At 40.6% G+C, this 20,876-nt stretch overlaps 1 protein-coding gene across 4 annotated transcripts in view; it reads left to right on the top strand.

Annotated features, from left to right (window-relative positions):
- LOC110147926 (transmembrane protein 45A) overlaps positions 1 to 20,876 on the top strand; it is an 87,229-nt gene that overhangs the window by 52,883 nt on the left and 13,470 nt on the right. For 3 of the 4 annotated variants that reach the window (XM_070455003.1, XM_070455001.1, XM_070455000.1), the window contains exons 2-4: positions 8,873 to 9,064; positions 10,327 to 10,539; positions 12,378 to 12,562. In XM_070455003.1, the coding sequence (XP_070311104.1) occupies positions 8,873 to 9,064; positions 10,327 to 10,539; positions 12,378 to 12,562 (590 nt within the window). Of the gene's footprint in view, positions 1 to 5,289; positions 5,449 to 8,872; positions 9,065 to 10,326; positions 10,540 to 12,377; positions 12,563 to 20,876 lie in introns of those variants that run through there. The other variant, XM_070455002.1, reaches the window with a different exon arrangement.

Genomic DNA, 20,876 nt, shown 5'->3' with positions numbered 1-20,876 from the left:
CATCTACTACTGTGGGCAAACATCCCTTAAAGAAAAGGAGTAGCCATCTTAGTCTACAAAAGAGTCCAAAATGCAGTACTTGGATGCAATCTCAAAAACAACAGAATGATCTCTGTTTGTTTCCAAGGGAAACCATTCAGTTTCATGGTAATCCAAGTCTATGCCCCGACCAGTAACGCTGAAGAAGCTCAAGTTGAACAGTTCTATGAAGACCTACAAAACCTTTTAGAACTAACACCCAAAAAAAGTTGTCCTTTTCATTATAGGGTACTGGAATGCAAAAGTAGGAAGTCAAGAAACACCTGGAGTAACAAGCAAATTTGGCCTTGGAGTACAGAGAGAAGAAGGGCAAAGGCTAATAGAGTTTTGCCAAGAGAACGCACTGGTCATAACAAACACCCTCTTCCAACAACACAAGAGAAGACTCTACACATGGACATCACCAGATGGTCAACACTGAAATCAGACTGATTATATTCTTTGCAGCCAAAGATGGAGAAGCTGTATACAGTCAGCAAAAACAAAACCAGGAGCTGACTGTGGCTCAGATCATGAAATCCTTATTGCCAAATTCAGACTTAAATTGAAGAAAGTAGGGAAAACCACTCGACCATTCAGGTATGACTTTAATCAAATCCCTTATGATTATACAGTGGAAGTGAGAAATAGATTTAACGAACTAGATCTGATAGACACAGTGCCTACTGAACTATGGACGGAGGTTCATGGCATTGTACAGGAGACAGGGATCAAGACCATCGCTAAGAAAAAGAAATGCAAAAAAGGAAAATGGCTGTCTGAGGAGGCTTTGCATATAGCTGTGAGAAGAAGAGAAGCGAAAAACAAAGAAGAAAAGGAAAGATATACCCATTTGAATGCAGAGTTCCAAAGAATAGCAAACAGAGATAAGAAAGCCTTCCTCAGTGATCAATGCAAAGAAATAGAGGAAAACAATAGAATGGGAAAGACTAGAGATCTCTTCAAGAAAATTAGAGCTATCAAGGGAACATTTCATGCAAAGATGGGCTCAATAAAAGACAGAAACAGTATGGACTTAACAGAAGCAGAAGATATTAAGAAGAGGTGGCAAGAATACACAGAAAACTGTACAAAAAAAATCTTCACGACCCAGATAACCACGATGGTGTGGTCACTCACCTAGAGCCAGACATCCTGGAATGGGAAGTCAAGTGGGCCTTAGGAAGCATCACTATGAACAAAGCTAGTGGAGGTGATAGAATTCCAGTTGAGCTATTTCAAATCCTGAAAGATGATGCTGTGAAAGTGCTGCACTCAATATGCCAGCAAATTTGGAAAACTCAGCAGTGGCCACAGGACTGGAAAAGGTCAGTTTTCATTCCAATCCCAAAGAAAGGCAGTGCCAAAGAATGTTCAAACTACCACACAATTGTACTCATCTCACATGCTAGTAAAGTAATGCTCAAAATTCTCCAAGCCAGGCTTCAGCAATACGTGAACCGTGAGCTTCCAGATGTTCAAGCTGGTTTTAGAAAAGGCAGAGGAACCAGATATCAAATTGCCAACATCCGCTGGATCATCAAAATAGCAAGAGAGTTCCAGAAAAACATCTATTTCTGCTTTATTGACTATGCCAAAGCCTTTCACTGCATGGATCACAATAAGCTGTGGAAAATTCCAAAAGAGATGGGAATACTAGACCACATGACTTGCCTCTTGAGAAACCTAATGCAGTCCAGGAAGCAACAGTTAGAACTGGACATGGAACAATAGACTGGTTCCAAATAGGAACAGGAGTACGTCAAAGCTGTATATTGTCACCCTGCTTATTTAACTTATATGCAGAGTCCATCATGAGAAACGCTGGGCTGGATGAAGCACAAGCTGGAATCAAGATTGCCCGGAGAAATATCCATAACCTCAGATATTCCGATGACACCACCCTTATGGCAGAAAGTGAAGAACTAAAGAGCCTCTTGATGAAAGTGAAAGAGGAGAGTGAAAAAGTTGGCTTGAAACTCAACATTCAGAAAACTAAGATCATGCCATCACTTCATGGCAAATAGATGGGGAAACAGTGGAAACCATGGCTGACTTTATTTTTGGGGGCTCCAAAACACTGCAGATGGTGATTGCAGCTATGAAATTAAAAGACGCTTACTCCTTGGAAGGAAAGTTATGACCAACCTAGATAGCATATTAAAAAGCAGAGACATTACTTTGCCAACAAAGGTCCATCTCGTCAAGGCTATGGTTTTTCCAGTAGTCATGTATGGATGTGAGAGTTGGACTATAAAGAAAGCTGAGCACTGAAGAATTGATATTTTTAAACTGTGGTGTTGGAGAAGCCTTTTGAGAGTCCCTTGGACTGCAAGGAGATCCAACCAGTCCATCCTAAAGGAGATCAGACCTGGATGTTCATTGGAAGGAATGATATTGAATCTGAAACTCCAATATTTTGGCCACCTGATGTGAAGAGGTGACTCATTTGAAAAGATCCTGATGCTGGGAAAGATTGAAGGTGGGAGGAAAAGGGGACAACAGAGGATGAGATGGTTGGATGGCATCACCGACTCAATGGACATGAATTTGGGTAAGCTTTGGGAGTTTGTGATGGACACGGAGGCCTGGCGTGCTGTGGTTCATGGGGTTGCAAAGAGTCAGACAAACTGATCGACTGAACTGAACTGAATGAAGCCTGGAGCTGCAGACGACTACTTTAGATTCTTACCACATCACTGATACTCATCCCAGTGTCTAGACCTTTGTCAAATGATGTCGCACACTACTCAGCCTGGTTTTCTTTTTTGGTGCCATACGTCTGCATTCTGACTTTGACTACCATATTGGATAATAAATACTGTGGCTATGTTCAAAGCTTCACCTCCTTCACATGTGCTGACAACTCAGTTATTGATAATCCTACAGGGAAGATTCTTCTCCCTTCTGTGTTTAACCTATGCAGATATACTTGGTGAAGACTGTCTGGTGGGACTGTTTGAAAACCTTTTCTAGTCTTTGCTCTTATCTGGGAGGACAGAATGGGATTTGGAATCAGGTATAGGAAGAATTTGAAATCCTGGCTCTGGTCTTTAATAACTCTGTGCCATAGTGTTGGTTAGTAAATCTCTTGGAGTCTCAGTTTCCTCATACCTGTGGTGGAAAAACATACCTGTGTTGGAAAGAAGGGGATGACAGAGGATGAGATGGTTGGATGTCATCTCTGACTCAATGGACATGAGTTTGAGTAAACTCTGTGAGTTGGTGAGGGACAGGGAGGCCTGGCGTCCTGCAGTGCATGGGTCACAAAGACTCGGACACGACTGAGCTACTGAACTGAACTGTGGTGGAAAGAAGAGTTCCTTGGGTTTTCTCAAAGAGAATAAGCAGATACATGGAAAGTTATTAACACTTTATAGTACATGCTGGCTTCCTACCCATCTCAGTTGCAACACCACTAACAGAAACAATCTAGGCTCCTATATTTGAAGAGTTGACTACAGGCACATAAGGCAACATGGCATTTATTCTTACTTTCTATTTGTCAGTTTTGTTTTTCAAGACATAAGCCTTTGGATTGCCTTATCCTGTCACATAGTTTCAGGTTGAGTGTTCTTGTTCTGTCTGTGATTCTGGATGTTTGATTAAGAATGATCCTTGTGACGTGGATGGTTTTAGCTATCTGAACATTGAGAAGGATATGGGAATAAGAACCAGGGGTATAGAAAAGATAAAAGTGAAATGCTGTCTTAATAATGCATGATAAAATAGAGTAAAAATAAATCGAATGGCAGCACTTTAGAATGATTATTGTCACCTGACAGAGCCAGATTATCATCTGGTCTGAGAGCAGGTGTTGAGCCACACACCATTGCCTAATATGATGCCTGATGTGAGCAAACACATCAGGACTTAGGTACTGATGGAAGACAAATGCCTCTGGGGAATGGTGTTGGGGAGGCCACATTTAAATCTGAGTGTCTTGGTGCCATCTTGCTTGTCCCCCACATACTCTAAGCCTTTGGTCCTCAAAACTCAAGAGTACCTAAAGATCAAGTGGTGAGTCTTAAAAATGCAGACTTCTGGGCTTCCCCCTACTGATTGATTTAGTAAATCTGAAGTGAGCCCAGTCTGCATTTAATTAGGCACCCTGACTCTTTCTGATCCTGGTTGCCACCCAGGCCAGTGTTTCAAGGAAGTTCCCATGCAGGAGCTCATCATTATCTGGCTATTTATTGAGTGCTAACTAGGTGTGAAGCCTTCTAGGGGACCTGGCCCTTGTTCAGCAAGAGTTTACACTGGAGGAGGAAATAAGACTTGAATGCAGATAGGGTAGCAGCTGCTGGCTCTCCAGGTTAGAGTCAGACTGTTGCTTCTGTTCACATTTCCCTTTGTTCAAGCCTCATATTGGTTTAGAATAATTTATTCTAACTTATTTATTCACCTAAATCACAGTTTGTGTATTCTGTGAGAGCAGGTGACCTTCACAGTTGACCTACTTAAATGTTTTCCCATCATCTTTTTTATTTTGAACTGTGGTGTTAGAGAAGACTTTTGAGAGTCCCCTGGACTACAAGGAGATTGAACCAGTCCATCCTAAAGGAAATCAGTCCTGAATATTCATTTGAAGGACTGATGTTGAAACTGAAACTCCAATACTTTGGCCACCTGATGCAAAGAACTGACTCATTTGAAAAGACCCTGATGCTGGGAAAGATTGAAGGCGGGAGGAGAAGGGGACGACAGAGGATGAGATGGCTGGATGGCATCACCGACTCAATGGACATGAATTTGGGTAAACTTTGGGAGCTGGTAATGGACAGGGAGGCCTGGTGTGCTGCAGTCCATGGGGTCACAAAGAGTTGGACACAACTGAGCGACTGAACTGAACTGAACTTTCTTATTCCTATAACTTTGATTTGGCTGTGACTCCCAACTTAAGCACCTGTGCCAATCTCTTGCTTGAGACACTGTATGTTAGAAGATGGTTTGTCTTTTTCAGATTTAAAATCAGGCTTTATTGTGTTACTGCTGCCATGACCTTTCCTTTTGTCTCCTGTCCATCTTGATAGCCTGGAAGACAGAGACTGAAGATCAAACATGTTCCCCTGGGTCTGGGTTTCACAGCAGGTGGGACATAACTGTGGTCATGTGGGTGGGGTGTCAAGGTGAGTCTCATTGGGAAATACTCTATGGCACAATGTTTGGACTGGAGGTAAGGTGTTCAAAAGGGTGTAGTCCTTAGACTCACATTTATGCAGGCATTGTGACATATTCTGAAGATGTATCTGCTCAAGTTCAAGCTGGGAGGATATGAGCACATTGGTTTAGTCTCCAAGGAGGAAGAGGGGACAGTTTTAGACTTAGGCCAGTCAGTATCTGCTTTTCCTTCTTGAGACTGGGACCATTGTAAATTCTATTCCGGGAGAAGAGAATTGCATGGGAGTTGACACTGAGGAAAGTGTGAAGGTAAGGATAATTTAACTAAGAAAGTCTTTCAAAACAGTTGAAATTTGGGAGAGAAAGAACTGATATGGAATGGTGGAGAATCAAAAAAAAAAATAAAGCTATGTATGCTTACATACACATTGCTTTGAGAATGGAGGCAAGTGATAAAGTGAGCTCAAGAAATAGCTCAAATTGGTGTATTGAATTGGATTTATAAATGTCTTGATATGAGTTACTAAATAAGATTTAGTAATATTTTATTTTGGTCATGGCTCAAGATGAATTTTTACTTAAAATTTTGTGGTGGCTGAAGACGAATTGGTAGTTTAAGTTTTTCTCCATGGTATTCATTTATATTTGGTTCAGAATCCAATAAGTAAATTTTAGAATCTGTTTCTCGCGGCTATTTTGAGTTCTCTCCTCTTTTCGTACACAGGCCTTGTCATTGTTTAAGTGGCTTTGGTTATGGGAATGAACCCCTAACACCTGATTTTGCACTTGAGATTTGCCCAATATTACCCCCAAATGCGAGAGTTTTAAAATATTTCCCTTTTGGGTGGTGTATGTGTGTTTGTGTATGTCAGGGGTTGGCCAGAAAAATACAGCTAATGGGGGTTTCAGGCATTGTTTCTTGTCTTAGCTTAACGGCTGATGTTTGGTGTCATTAGGAGCAGAGGGTTTTTTTCTGGATGGGGAAGGGTATAAATTTTTAGGATGGCTGGAAGCTATAAAACAGTGATTGAATCTTGAAGCTCACCATTTTAGGGCTGCCTGAACCTTTATACGTGGTGCAGTCAAGCAGGGAGGATGCTGCGAAAGGCCCTTCTGGCTTGTTAGCCTGGTGATCTCCCCGGGGTTTCTGCTGGCTGGCTGGCAGGTTCGCTCTGCTTTGTGGAGGCTACTAGGTTTTCACCAGGTGGTGGTGTTCTAGAAGTTGACTCACTCAGAACCTCAAACATCACTCCAGTCAACTTCTAGAACACCACCACCTGTATATCTGTCTTTAGTTCCTTGCTTTACTATTGCCTGCAAAGCCTAGTAATACCGAGTTTAATACGATCTCAATCCAAAAGCCGACATGTTGCCCTTGGAAGCAGAACACGGGGCTCTCCTCTCCTCCAGTAGTTTTGCCTGGAGGATTCCATGGACAGAGGGGCCTGGCAGGTGACAGTTTAGGGGGTTGCAAAAAGTTGAAAACGACAGCACATGAGCCCCATGATCACAACAGAAGAGGAATCTGAGGCCCTGAAGGGGTAAATAAGTTTCCCCAAGACGTGGAGTGGGTAAATGGCAAAGTTGGGATTCAGATCTAGTTTTCTAGATCTTCAGCTCTTCCTCAGTTTTAAAATATTCCTATTTATTTATTTTAACTAAATATACCCCCTATCTCCTAATCTTAGACATGTGTATTGTTTCTAACTTGGTACCTGTATTTCCAGTTAGATGTTTAGGATAAATTCCTAGAAGTGCCTTCCCTGTACCAAGGAATGTAAAATCTTGAAGATTCCTTTAGAATATATCAGATTCTTTTCCAGAAAAGTTAAAAAAATTTACAGTGTAGAGGTACTTTTCAATCCCATGTAGAGTATTTTTTAGTCTCTTGTGGTTGCCTAAGCTATGACATGGAGAAGGAAATGGCACCCCACTCCAGTCCTCTTGCCTGGAAAATGCCATGGATGGAGGAGCCTAGTAGGGTACAGTCCACGGGGTTGCAAAGAGTCGGACACGACTGAGCGACTTCACTTCACTCACTTCATACTTTATCCCTGGAGAAAGAAATGGCAACCGACTCCAGTATTCTTGCCTGGAGAATCCCGTGGACAGAGGAGCCTGGCTGATGTAACTAAGCATGCATGCACGCACGCACGCACGCAAGCTATGACAAGTAAGAGGACTCAGTAACACTGTGATAAAGATGGTGGTTAGGATAATGAATCCGTGAATCTCTTGGGGCAGGAAGGAGCTCCAGGTGTCAGGTAGGCCACCTCCTTCTTTATTAATTAAGGACCAAGGCTCAGAGAACTTAAGGGACCTCACCTAGACCATGCCACTCATTAGAGTCAGAGTCTGGATAAGAAGCTGCACTTTGAACTATGCGGTACACTGAGGCAGAGTCTATAGGATGGTATGGATGATTCATGGGCTGCTGAAATGTCCGTCTGGGGTCTCAGCTGGAGATTTAAGAGACTTTTAGTGTTTGAGTCAGCTTCACAGTTCATCTTTGAAACTTCACAGTTTTGTCAGAAGGATGTGGAAGTAACTCAAAGGGAACTGTCCCAAACCAAGAGGTCCAGCACCCAGCCCTACTGGGCTGGGGGGAATCCTGAAATCCCCCTTTCATGAGTTCTTCTATACTGACCTACTGTCAAATCCACAGGGATGATTCTGAGTTCTCTCTTTGTTATTCTGTAGAAAGTACAATAGCTTTGAACAAAGGACTGCTCAAGTAATTGAAAACTCATATTTTTTTTGGTCAAGACCAAAAAGAAAGAGTATTTCTGTTTTTTTGTTGCTTGATCATGTAGCAGTTATGTTTACAGAATTTACAATCTGATTTGGCTTGGTATCCCTCTGAATCTGCTGGATTAAGCTGTTAAATGTCAACTTTTAACGACTTAACTCAATAAAGGGTTGTTTCCTGCAAAAATCTCATGCAATCTGGTTGACTGTCTTCTGTGTTGTAGATATGCCATGCCTAGGTTGCCAAGGCAGGGGAAAAACAAGTTAAAGGAGTCACATCAGCTCTTAACTGACTTAGCATGAAAGTGACAAATGCCACAATCTGCTGGACAGAACTAGAAACATGGTTCTGATTAAAGTGGAGAAGAAGCTGGGAAAAGTGTGTGGAAGAGTACACAGATATTTGATGAGCACTAGTGGTCTCTTCCACACACTTGATGTTTGATACTCTGAAATTACCTACTTAAATTTTTTTGTAGGCAACTTCATATCTCTTTGAGTTGTAAACAAAAAGATAGAACTTTCCCATTACTATCTTTCAAATGTGATTAAAGTGTGTTGGCTAAGTACATACTATTACTTTTAAGAGATCTTTTGAGCTCCTTATTAAAAACAGTGAAAGTTTTTTTTTAATAATTGTGAGATTTGGATAAGTAATTTCACTTCTCTACACCTGTATCCCAATTGAAAATGTGATTTAACCCCTGATTCGTGGGTATATTGTGAAAATTAGGTTAGAGATTACATGTAAATCAGTAGACAAAACACCTAGAATAAGGTTCAGTGTTCAACGAATGTCTAATTTTTACTTGATGGTATTGTTGATCTTGTAATTGGTCTACGTCTGTCGACAGTTATACTGGATCCTCTGACTCAGCAGTATATATCTACCATCATCAGAAGATAGTATACAGGAATAAGTGATGTTTTGGCCAAGTTTTGGAAATGAAACACCTTCATCTTCTCTGTGTTCTTATTTTGGTAGTTATGGGGAATTTCAAAGGCCATGCTCTCCCTGGATCCTTCTTTCTTATCATGGGGATTTGGTGGACTATAAAGTGCATTCTGAAATATGCCTTCAAAAAGCAGAAACGGACTTCTTACCTTGATTCCAAAGCATTATTCCGTCGAATTGAAATGTTGGAAGGAATCATAATAGTTGGAATGGCTTTAACTGGTGAGTGACCCTTTTCTGTGTTCTGTTTGATTTGGGGGGTATTTTCACATGCAAAGAGAAAATTCAATATCAAAACAAAAAATTGCTAAAATAAACATTTATTAAAAACACCTGAATACCTATTCTAATTGTAATTTCTACCTGGTATAATTTTTTAGAACTTATACTTCATGTTATACAAAGGGCTATTCCTTATGAGTTAGTCATAGCAATTAACTTGCCTGTCCACTCAAGGTGAATTTCCTTTTTAGATTTAGTTGGAGCCTTTTTTATGTCAGTTATTCTGAGGCCTCAAAGCGTTAACTCTATCCAAGACATTTTTCAAAATGTCATGAAGATAATCAAGTGATTATGGGAAAGTGTCAATAACAAATTATTGCTGATAGGCTATCCACAGGGTTCTGGTTGAAGAAAACCTTATCTTCTGTGCTCATCCTTTTTGTGTGGTTACTAAATTGAGAGGGAGGTTGGGCCAGATGATTGTAAGGCCTTTCCATTGGCTCTATGACTCTGTAAAAATGTTCTTTGTTTTTAGAGTTCCACTTTAGCCTCTCCTTTACTGAAGGCAAAACTTCCTAATTTTCCTTTAGATTTCTTCATGCTTTGTTCATGATGAGAGGTCTTTGCAATGGTCATCCAACTGTGGATCAACTGTTTTTCAAAGAGAGGAATTTCCTTGCCAAATTCTGTAGATTAATAAATGAAGCAGCATCTTCAAGAAGGTTTTTCAGAATTTATGTAACTGGCTAGACTATATGCTATATCTGTGTGTGCTTTCTCAGTTATCCTTAACTGGGGAGAAGCTGAACTCTAGCATTTTAATCCTGAACCAAGATCAACTCACTACCCAAAGATGTATTATGTAAGAAGAAATAATCAGATGCTATAGGATTAACCTCACAAATCTAAATCTAAAATTACTCAGGATTTATCTAGTCATTAGATTAAAGTAGGAACTAAGGCCATCAGGGGAACTTATCAGGGAACTCTGTGGAACTAAGACCATTATCTTTGAAGATCTGAAATAGCTGTTTGATGAAACTCACTATCTTTGACTAAGAGTGATTATCCAAACCAATCTTTGAAGCTTCAAAACCAGCCTAAAGAACCAGTGCTCAGCTGTTAGGTAACAGCCCAGATAGAAGAATCCGTGCCAATAAAAGACAGTATATTGGGCTAAGAAGTAGGCTGGTCCTTCTGCATTTTCCCTTTTCAGTAAAATTGTGGAAAGATGGCTTAAAGTGTGATATATCCCTCTTCAGGCATCCTTGGAGAACAGTTCTTTCCTGGAGGACCACACCTGACCTTGTATGACTACCAAGAGGGTCAATGGGTCCAACTCCTGAGCTGGCAGCATTTTACCATGTACTTCTTCTTTGGGCTGCTGGGTGTGACAAACATCTTATCTTCTACCATCATTTCACTTCCTGCCTCCTTTAGCAAGTTAATGTTATCAAATGCCTTATTTGTGGAGGGTAAGTATGAGTATTTTCATATACCTTTCATTATTCTTGGACATTTGTCTAGCCCTTTACAATAATATTTCTTTTGTGTCCTGGCATAGCCTTGGCTCATAAGGTTATCTGTTTGGTTCGGGCCATGGTGAGCTATCAAGATGTCCTAGACAGGATGCCAAAGATTTTCCTTCCCTCCTGACTCATTTGGGCTTTCCTGGTGGCTCAGTTGGTAAAGAATCTGCCTGCAATGCAAGAGACCTGGGTTTGACCCCTGGGTCAGGAAGATCCCCTGGAGAAGGAAATGGCTACCACTCCAGTGTCCTTGCCTGGAGAATTCAGTGGACAGAGGAGGCTGGTGGGCTACAGTCCACAGGGTGACAAAGAGTTGGACGTGACTGAATACCAACACACACACACTGACTCATTTAGTACAGCCGGACAAGCCCAGTCATTCAATGTGTTTTATTCACATTTCACACCTTTCTTAAAGAAATACCTGCTCTAGGATTCTTGCCTGGAGAATTCCATGGACAGAGGAGCCTATTGGGCTACAGCCATGGGGGTTGGAGAACTTGCCTGTTACGACTCAGCAACGAATCAGCAACAATGACGGCCATGGCTTATCTCTGATTTATCCAAGAGATGATCATTATTTCCATTTTTTACATATAAAATTGAGCTCAGAATAGTGAAGCATAAATATTCTCAAGCGAGGAGACCACTCACAGTAGAGTAGCTTCCAAATTACAAAGTAGCCTTTTTAGTATTGATATAGTGCAACTCCACTGTTACATCATAAGCAGGGTCCAAAAAATCCAGTCGCATAAAAATGAGGTCCTAACATTCCTTGTTCTGTTAGCCTCCCTGTTACTCTGTACAGAAACACCAAAAACAAGTATTTAATGATTTTTTTTCATTTATTTTATATGTAAGGGATAGATTGAGTGTAGAACTAGTAAAATCTCCCCATTATCAAGAGAGAGTCTTTCGTAATGTCCACTTTGCCTCCCACATCCAAAGGTAAGAGCTTTAGTTGGGCACCAGCTATGATGCCATGATTCTCTTAATCTCACGATGTTATCATATTTTCAGTGAATATCTTTTCCCCCTCATCTTAATGAAAAGGATGAAACTGAAGCCAGCATCTCTGTCCATGGGATTAAAAAATATAGTTAGTTACTACTTCTTGGGAGCTTCCAGGGAATCTCATCATACCCATCAAATTCCACTCTTCTGACTTGTGTGTATATTTACTGCCTTCAGTGAACTGAATTTCTTAAGGTGAGGCTTTGTCTCATTCATCTGTCTGTTCACCTTCATACCTGTTTCACTGTTGCCTTCATGCTTATTATTCTTAATTTTGCATAAAAGATGGCTTTGAAATATAGTTATAGAAAATGTCATGATGTATTGGAGAAGAGAATAAAGGCTGGGGAAGGGGAAAGGAAATTTCAAAGATTCCATCCTAAAGAGGTAGTGTTGACTCCAAAAATGCTGTGTGCTCAGTCATGTCTGACTCTTTTGCCACCCCATGAACTGTGGCCCACCAGGCTCTTTGTCCATGAGATTTTCCAGGCAAGAATACTGGAGTAGGTTGCCATTTCCTATCCCAGGTGATCTTCCAGACCCAAGGATCGAATCCACATTCCCTGTACCTCCTGCATTGGCAGGTGTATTCTTTAGGACTGTGCCACCTGGGAATTCCCCCCAATGCTAGAGGTTTCCAATATTGTAGGAAGCAGTGGGCATCTGATATTTTGGACAAATAAATGTGTGTGTTTATGAAAGTTGTGTATTGAGGGAAGCAGTAGATAGTTTCACTGAAAAGGACAAACAATATTTTCTGCCTCTGACAGCTTTTGTCTTCTACAATCACATTCATGGCCGGGAAGTGCTGGACATCTTTGTGCACAAGCTTCTGGTCTTGGTCATCTTTTCGGCAGGCCTGATTGCCTTCTTGGAGCTTTTCACACAGACCAGTATAACTGTGGAACTTCTGCGGACAAGCCTTATCCTGCTTCAGGGAAGCTGGTTCTGGCAGGTGAGCTGGGGCCTCCAGTCTATGTGCCTGGTGTCTGCACTGATGACCTTCTCTCTTTGATTGTGGGTGTTGTGCTCTGAAACCCAGAGACTTCCTTCTGATATTCTGCTGGCAGTGAGAATGTGAGCCTTTGAGAGGTGATGCTTAATTGAGGGCCCAGCAACCCTAGGTAGGAATAGTGGCAGAGCAGCAGGGAAGGAGGTGGGACATGTACACCCTCATCACACACCTGGATATCCATTTTGTAGGAACTGTGAGCTGGTACTTAGCTGGAAGCAGTTCCTGATGCTAAAGTCACTTAAAGCCTAATGAGTAATAAGCTTGAGAAACATATGGAAGGCAGGAAAGGGTGGTAATTATGTATTAAGGAATAAGTATGTGCTGGCCACTGGACACAACTTTTACCATACACATTATTTCATTCTCATTTTATCCTTGTGTTTCATTTTGTCCTCACAACAACTTGGAAGTTAAATATCATCATCCCCAATTGACTGATAAAGAAGGCTCAGAGAGAGCAAGTTGCTTTCCCAGGATCACACAGTAATGGAGCTAGGTTCTAAACATGGGTCTGTCTGACTCCAAATCCCAGACATTTTCCATTTTACTGTTGACTCCCTAATCTTGAAGTGTTGTTGAAAACATGTATTCCTATTAGTGAACGTATACTATACAGCAGGGGTCCCCAACTTTAGGGATCTAATGTCTGATCTGAGGTGAAGCTGATATAATCTGAAAAAACATGAAGTACACAATAAATATAATGCACTTGAATTGAACTGAAACTCTCACTTCCTCCACCCTGGTTCATGGAAAAATTGTCTTCCACGAATTCAGTCCCTGTTGCCCAAAAGATTGGGGACCACTATTTTATAGAGACTGATAAATCATAATCCAATATACATATATAGATATAATGAAAGTCTGGGATGAAAGGTGAATGTGGTTTAATGACAGAAGATTTCTTAAAGGAGATTTTTAGTCAGTAAAGTTCAAGGATATGGGATGATGAGGTTCTTCCAGGGATTTGCATTTCAGTGAAGAGTGATAACAATGCCTTGGTGGGCAAGGGGCAGAGAAACACCATGGTCAAAATGGGAGCTAGGAAAGATGTGATATGTAAGCTTGTGGGGGAGTAGAACGGCTATTGGAGAACAGGCGAGTAAAGAGCTAGATTCAAGGGTTGTTTTGAAGGAAAAACCATATAGAAAAAGTAAATAACTTATCATGTGATAAAATTTATAATCAGTGAATTTAACCAGCTGGTATACAGAAGTTGTATTGTGAGTTTATTTATCATCTGTTGGGAAGCTAAATAGAATGGCATGTAAAACATAATTATGCATTCTGTATCTCTCGATGGGAATATTTTACTATATATTGTGCATGTATTGCTGTATTGCTGATCAAAACTAAATATAAATTTTAAAAAATTCAACAGTGGTAACTTCTGACCCAGATGACAAGTGGGTTTATACTTCAGCATATCTCCTCTGATTCAAACATATAACAGTGATACATAAACTATCAAAAATACCCATGAAATTAAAAAGATACTAAAAAAGAGAAAAATAAATGAAAATAAGACAGTAAAAAATATGTAGTTGCAATTAAACAACCCAAACTAGGGCAAGCCACCTGCGGGCCAGACAGAATAGAAATGTATAGTTGGAGAAGATATGGACTGCAGGCCTATGGACTCCTGGTCTGGGGTAGATATGACGGCTGGTCGTTTGGCTCCAGGGACACTAAAAGGAAATTAAAAATTCCTGTCAATGTGGGGTAAAGTCAGGCTCTTGGAACTCTTTTTAATTATATGTTTATGTATTATCTATTTCTAATCGCTTTTCATCTGTTGATCTTTCACTTTCTGATAGAGATCTGTTAAAATTTTATATTAGTTATGGATTTGTCAATTTCTCCTTATTTTCATTTTTTTTCATTCTGTTGATCTTTCACTTTCTGATAGAGATCTGTTAAAATTTTATATTAGTTATGGATTTGTCAATTTCTCCTTATTTTCATTTTTTTCTTTAATGTCATGAGATTGTGTTCTCTCTAGTTTTTTTTGAGTTGAATGTTCACTTACATTTAGTTTTCTTATTTTTACATGTAATACATCTAAGGCTTCGTGTGTGCCCAGTCGCTTCAGTCCTGTCTGATTCTTTGCGACCCTTTGGACTGTAACCTGCCAGGCTCTTCAGTCCATGGGGATCTCCAGGAAGAGTACTGGGTTGCCATGCCCTCCTCCAGGGCATCTGCCCAGCCCAGGGACTGAGCCCAGGTCTTGCACAGCAGGTGGATTCTTTGTTGCTGAGCTGCCTGGGAAGCCCCGTACCTTTCCATAGAGTCCCTCTTCTCTGTACTGCTGTGGCTACCTCCTGTGAGGTTTCGTGTATGGTAGCTTTCACTCTTGGGACATTTTGAATGTTGCATTTTCTATGTGCTTTCCTCTTTAATTTATGAGTTATTTAGAAGCATGCTTTTCAGTTTCCCCAAAATATCCTTTCTTTTTTATTATTTATTTGCAATTCTATTGCTTTGTATGTGTTCCCTTTGAAATGTGTTGAGACTGCCTTTGGAATGCAGCCCAGTGTCCCTGGTAGTAAAATGTTCCATGTATTTGAAAAGATAGTATATTCCATCTTTGTTGGGTTGAAGATTCTCTATATATTTACTAAATCAAGTTTTGAAAGAGCTAAATATGCAAATAAAGAAGTTAGAAAGTAAGGAGAAAGGGGGAAACCCAGAGTTGAAAAAAAGAATAATAAAGATAAGTTCAGAATGAATGAAACTATTTAGTGTTTCTTTAATCATTAATGTTTGATTAAATATCTGAGGGAGGAAGCTGTGAGTTTTCACAACTGACTGTAGGTTGGCTTAATATCATTCTTTCTGGCAGAGGAATAATATTTTCATATTTACCCAAGAGCTTTTCTAAGAAAGAGATATGAGGTTAGAATCTTTGGACATAATTCCAAGATCATTTAAAAACCTTCCATCTGTCATTATGCCTAGATTAGTATCTTTCTTTACAAGGTGGCCAGATTAAATAACGTTTGGGACTTAAAGGAAAATGAACATTTGATACCAATGCAAACACACACAGTGGCAGGAAAAGTCAGGTTTAACAACAGTACGTCTCCTCCCCGGCCTTCTCCCTGTTAGTTTCCTCTGAAACAAAAATGTTTCAGGGGCTTAGGTGAATTTATTTTACTTCCATGTTTTGTTGCTGCGGATGTTTATGCCCCAAACACTGTCTCAGGCTAATACTATTACATTGTGATTTGCTTTTCAGCATACTTTTTTCTCTTGCCACTTCTCCATACGTGATTAATAAACAATATATAGACACATTAGAGAAAAGGTACACCTGGATTCTTGGAACCATAAATATGGAGAGGTGAACAGAATGAGGAAAATGCCCACAGTGGCCATTTTTTAAAATAGCTCATATGCAAATGATTAATAAATAGACAAATGATAAATAAATAGACAAACCTGGAGGGAATTCCCCTCTCCACCTATCAAAATGGTTTCCTGAACCACATTACAGCCAAATATATTTTTCTCAAAAGCCTAATAAAAGCAATTTAGAAAAGATTAAAAAAAAATCTCTCAGGCACATTTACTCCATGAATCATGTTTTCTGAGTCTGTTTGTGGATGAGTATTTCTAAAGCTTGCTTTTGCCCGTTGTCATTCCCAGTGTGAGAACCACAGTGCAGAGAGAATCAAGGAGAGAGGAGGACATGCCTGGGAGGCATTTTATTTTGGAAACTCCGAAAAACAGTTGTGACTGTGGCGTGAAGGGAGAAGTCTGTGAGCCTCCGGGTCGGGCGGTCCCAGATCTGAATTCTGGATCTACCGTATTAATCACATGACCATCTGTTCTGTGTGCTGAAGATTCCTCAACTAAAAAGTAGCAATGATATCTTATGATATTGTTGCTTGAATGAAATGTTCCAACCTGAAAGTGCCTCTGCCTTGAGGAGATACTATTAATTCCACAGGAGGAGGGTTGAGAAATCTTGTAGGTGAAGGTGAACTTTAGTTGGGGTTTGAAAGATAAGTGAGAGTCACCAGTGGGTCCAGGTTTGAGCTTTAGGACAGGTGACACTCTTCTGCTTATTCCAGCCTTAGCTCCTGCATTAGTGTACGAGGGCTGCAACAACAAATCCCGACAAGCAGGAAGACTTCACTGTTCCGGGAGATAGAACTGAAAATCAGTTGTCAGCAGGTTGGTTCTTTCTTGGGGGCCCCAAGGGAGAATTTGTCAGTCACCAGCAATCCTTGACTTGCCTTAGCCTGTTGGTAGCATAATTCCAACCTCTGCCTCCAGAGTCACACCTGTGTATTTCTGTGTACCTGTGTCTTTATATGGACCTCTTATAAGGGCACTCATCACTGCAAAGTGAAAATCGTTCAGCTGTGTCCGGCTCTTTGCGACCCCATGGACTATACAGTTCATGGAATTCTCTAGGCCAGAATCCTGGAGTGGGCAGCCTTCTTCCCAACCCAGGGACTGAACCTAGGTCTCCCACATTGCAGGTGAGTTCTTTACCAGCTAAGCTACAAGGGAAGCCCAAGAGTACTGGAGTGGGTAGCCTATCCCTTCTCCAGCAGATCTTCCTGATCCAGGAATCAAACCAGGGTCTCCTGCATTGCAGGCAGATTCTTTACCAACTGAGCTATCAGGGAAGCCCCACTCATCACTGGATTTAGGGCCAATTCTGATCCAATATGACCTCATCTGGATGTCATCTACAAAGACCTGACTTCCAAATGAGGTCACATTCACACGTATCGGGGGTTAGGACTTCAACATGCCCTTTTAGAAGGACTGATTTAACCCACAACAACTGCGGAGTCTTCCCTCTGGGAGCTGGAGTTGATCGCTCCCCAGGCAGGGGTAGGTGAGTGGTGTGAATGGCATTGAAGGCACACAAGTGAGACTGATGGGGGGGAACTGGAGAGCTAGTCCCTTAAACTAGCTAGGTCATTAAACTCAACCTCCCAAAAGGCCTTTGCTTGACACAGATTTGTCTGTCAACCTCCATGTCTTGACATGAGAGGAGAACACGTGAAGCAATTCTGACTCCCTAGTTGAAATGGCTGGGCCCCTTAAACTGAGAATTGACCACATGGTTTGAGTTCCCTTATTGTCATTTCCAAACAGTGAGCACAGAGGAGCTAGAAAGTCTCTCTTTCTTCCAGGGCCTTCAGGGACCTGGGCTCTCGTCACTTTGGTTTCCACTGTGAGCTTTCCTTGGAGTATTATAAAGGTCCAAACAGCAGGCAAAGCATTCTCCTCCCAGAGTGTATGGGTGCTGTAGGCTCAGATCTCTCATTTGATAACTGACCTATCTTTTGTTAATTACTCGTCCCTTTAGAATGGAACCCTGTCCTCCCACAGAGTCCCCAGCTCTTGGTGGGCATGGCACATCAGCAATGATGCCAGTGCCTTTGTGACTGTTTGGAGACCCAGAGGCAGGTTCGAGCCTTACTTAGATTTCTTATCTGTAAAATAGACACAGCAAAAGGAGTCTGTCTCCTGGGATGTAGAGAAGGGCAGGTAGGAGTTATTATAGACTACCCAGCTTATGTCAGCTGTGATATTTTAGAAAAATTTATGAATGTGACTTTGGTTAATTGGTTAATTAACAATGTGACCTTGGTTAATAAATAAAATGCATAGCACCAGTGGAAAAATGAAGGCCTCTGGACTGCTCCACTTGGTCAGGCAACCTCAACGATGAATCTCAGCTACCAACCTCAACGATGAATCTCAGCTACCAACCTCAGCGATGAATCAGTGGAGAGCACATTTTGCTGCTCATGCTTTGAAATACAGGTCTGGTGTGGCCAGATATTTCTGTTTTTAGAAGTAAGCTGAGACTGTGGACTTCTGCGTGAAGCTTCCTAATTTTTCAAGCAGTGTAAATTAATTCAAATTATTTTAAAAATATGCAGGGCAGGCAAAGCACATCTGTGATATAGATGTGGCTCAGGGTCTGCCAGTCTATAATCTGTGTTTTAAGGGAGAAATAGTACCGTGTCTTCATGGGACCAACCACTGTCTCAGTACTGATTGTCCAAACTGTATCAAACTGCTGTGATGACTCACGTGGACCCTGGTGTCCAAGCCACCGTCCTTCACACTGCCCCATGGAGAAAGGCTAAATGATGAAGGAGCGTGTTGGGTAGAAGAAGGAGCCCCCAGAGGTCTGGAGGCAGGCCCTCCTGGCTTGGAACCCTGTTAGCCATTCAGCCGTTTTGTAATATTGGGGATGTGACTGAAGTCTCTGAGTTGCAGTTCTACCCTCTGTGATACGGGGATGATGACACCCTCTTCTTGGGCTGGTCGTGAGGGTGAGAATTAGGGTGAAGTTTATGTGCATGAGTGAGGTTACAGTGCCTGAAACATGGTACATCTTCCAGGCAGTACCAATGGCAGTTCTCCTTCCAACTAAAGGGAATCCTTTTTGTTTTAAAATATTTATCTATTGGGCTGTGCTGGGTCTTAGTTGCAGCACACAGGATCTTGGATCTTTGTTGGGCATTCAGGATCTTGAGTTTCAGCATGTAACCTCTTAGTTGTGACACGTGAGATCTACTTCTGTGACCAGGGATAGAACCCAGACCCCCTGCATTGGGAGCGCAGAGTCTTAGCCGCTGGATCACCACGGAATTCTCTAAAGGGAATCCTTTCAAATGGGAAGCAGGAGCATGTGATTAAGGCACAACTCTTACTTTTCCCTGATTTATTTGTATTAGTGGAAATTTCCAACAGAAATGGTTTCACTCAGTATTATAAACTAAAATGCTTTTTTTCCCCCAGTAAGGTTACATTTATTAGATTTATGATCAGGAGCAAATTACTAAACCACCCAGTTTTCCAATCTGGTTAATGAGGATAACAATACATGAACTTGGGATAATAATATATTATTGAAGGGCCATAGGAGAGAAACCTCCTAAGCACAGTAACTGACACATAGTTAGCTAATATATGGTAGATTTTTGTACAATTATCCATGTTATTATCTTGGTTTTGTATTTCATTTAGATCTCAAACCTGACATCTGTTCCTCTATCTATCTACCTATCATCTATTTATCTTACTTTTCTTATTGGAGTAAAATTCACATAACAGAATTAAATTCCTTCCTCCCTCTCTTCCTTCCTTGCTTTTTCAGTTTTATTAAATAATAATTGACATACAGCACTGTATGAGTTTATGATTTACACCACAGTGATTTCATTTACATAATGAAATGATTACCAGAATAAGTTTAGTGAATATCGATTATCTCATGTAGAAACAAAATTAAAGACATTGAAAAAATTGTTTCCTGTGATAAGAAATCTCAGGATTTACTCTCTTAACTTCCATAACATACAGCAGTGTTAATTATATTGATCACATTGTACATTATATCATTTATTTATCTTGTAACTGGAAGTTTGTACTCATTGGCTGCCTTCATCCAATTCCCCTTCCCCCACCTCCCACCTCTGGCAACCACGAATCTGATCTCTTTTTCTATGAGTTTGTTTCTGAAGTGTAACTGACCTAGACCACTATGTTAGTTCCTCATGTGCAACATAGTGATTTGATATTTCTATACATTTGAACATGATCCCTCAGATCTAATATCTATGTAGTATCTGGATCTAGTATCTGCCACTATACAAAGATATTACATAATTGTCTATATTTCCAACACTATATATATTTCATACTTGGAACTCATTTGTTCTGTGATTGGAAATTTGTACCTCTTAATCTCCCTCATCAACTCTCTCATCCCCAGAACCCTCTCCCCTCTAGCAACATTTTATGCTTTTTAAAGTGTATATAATTCAGCAACATTTAGTACATTCCCAGTGTTGTGCGACTCTCACCTCTGTTTAGTTCTAAAATATTTTCATCACCCTGAAAGGAAACTCCAGATCCATTAACCAGTCATTTCCTTTTTTCCTTCCAGTCCCTGGTTACCACTAATGCGCTTTGTTTCTCTATGGTTTACCTATCCTGGTTATTTCATACAAACAGAACCATATAATATATTACCTTTCTCTAATGTAATGTTTTCAAGGTTCATCCATGTTGCATTATAAATTAATGTCATTTTAATGGCTGAATAATATTCTATGGTATGGAAATACCACATTTTGTTTATCATTATCAGTTGATGGACAATTAGAATGCTTTCAATTGTGGCCCTTGTGAATGATGCTGCTTTGAACATTTGTGTAGATGTTTGAATACCTGTTATTCTCCATTTAACTTTTTGAGAAACTGTCAAATT

This window comes from Odocoileus virginianus, chromosome 25 (assembly GCF_023699985.2).
Source record: "Odocoileus virginianus isolate 20LAN1187 ecotype Illinois chromosome 25, Ovbor_1.2, whole genome shotgun sequence".
NCBI classification, from domain to species: domain Eukaryota; kingdom Metazoa; phylum Chordata; class Mammalia; order Artiodactyla; family Cervidae; genus Odocoileus; species Odocoileus virginianus.
This window is presented reverse-complemented; position numbering and strand designations above follow the sequence as displayed.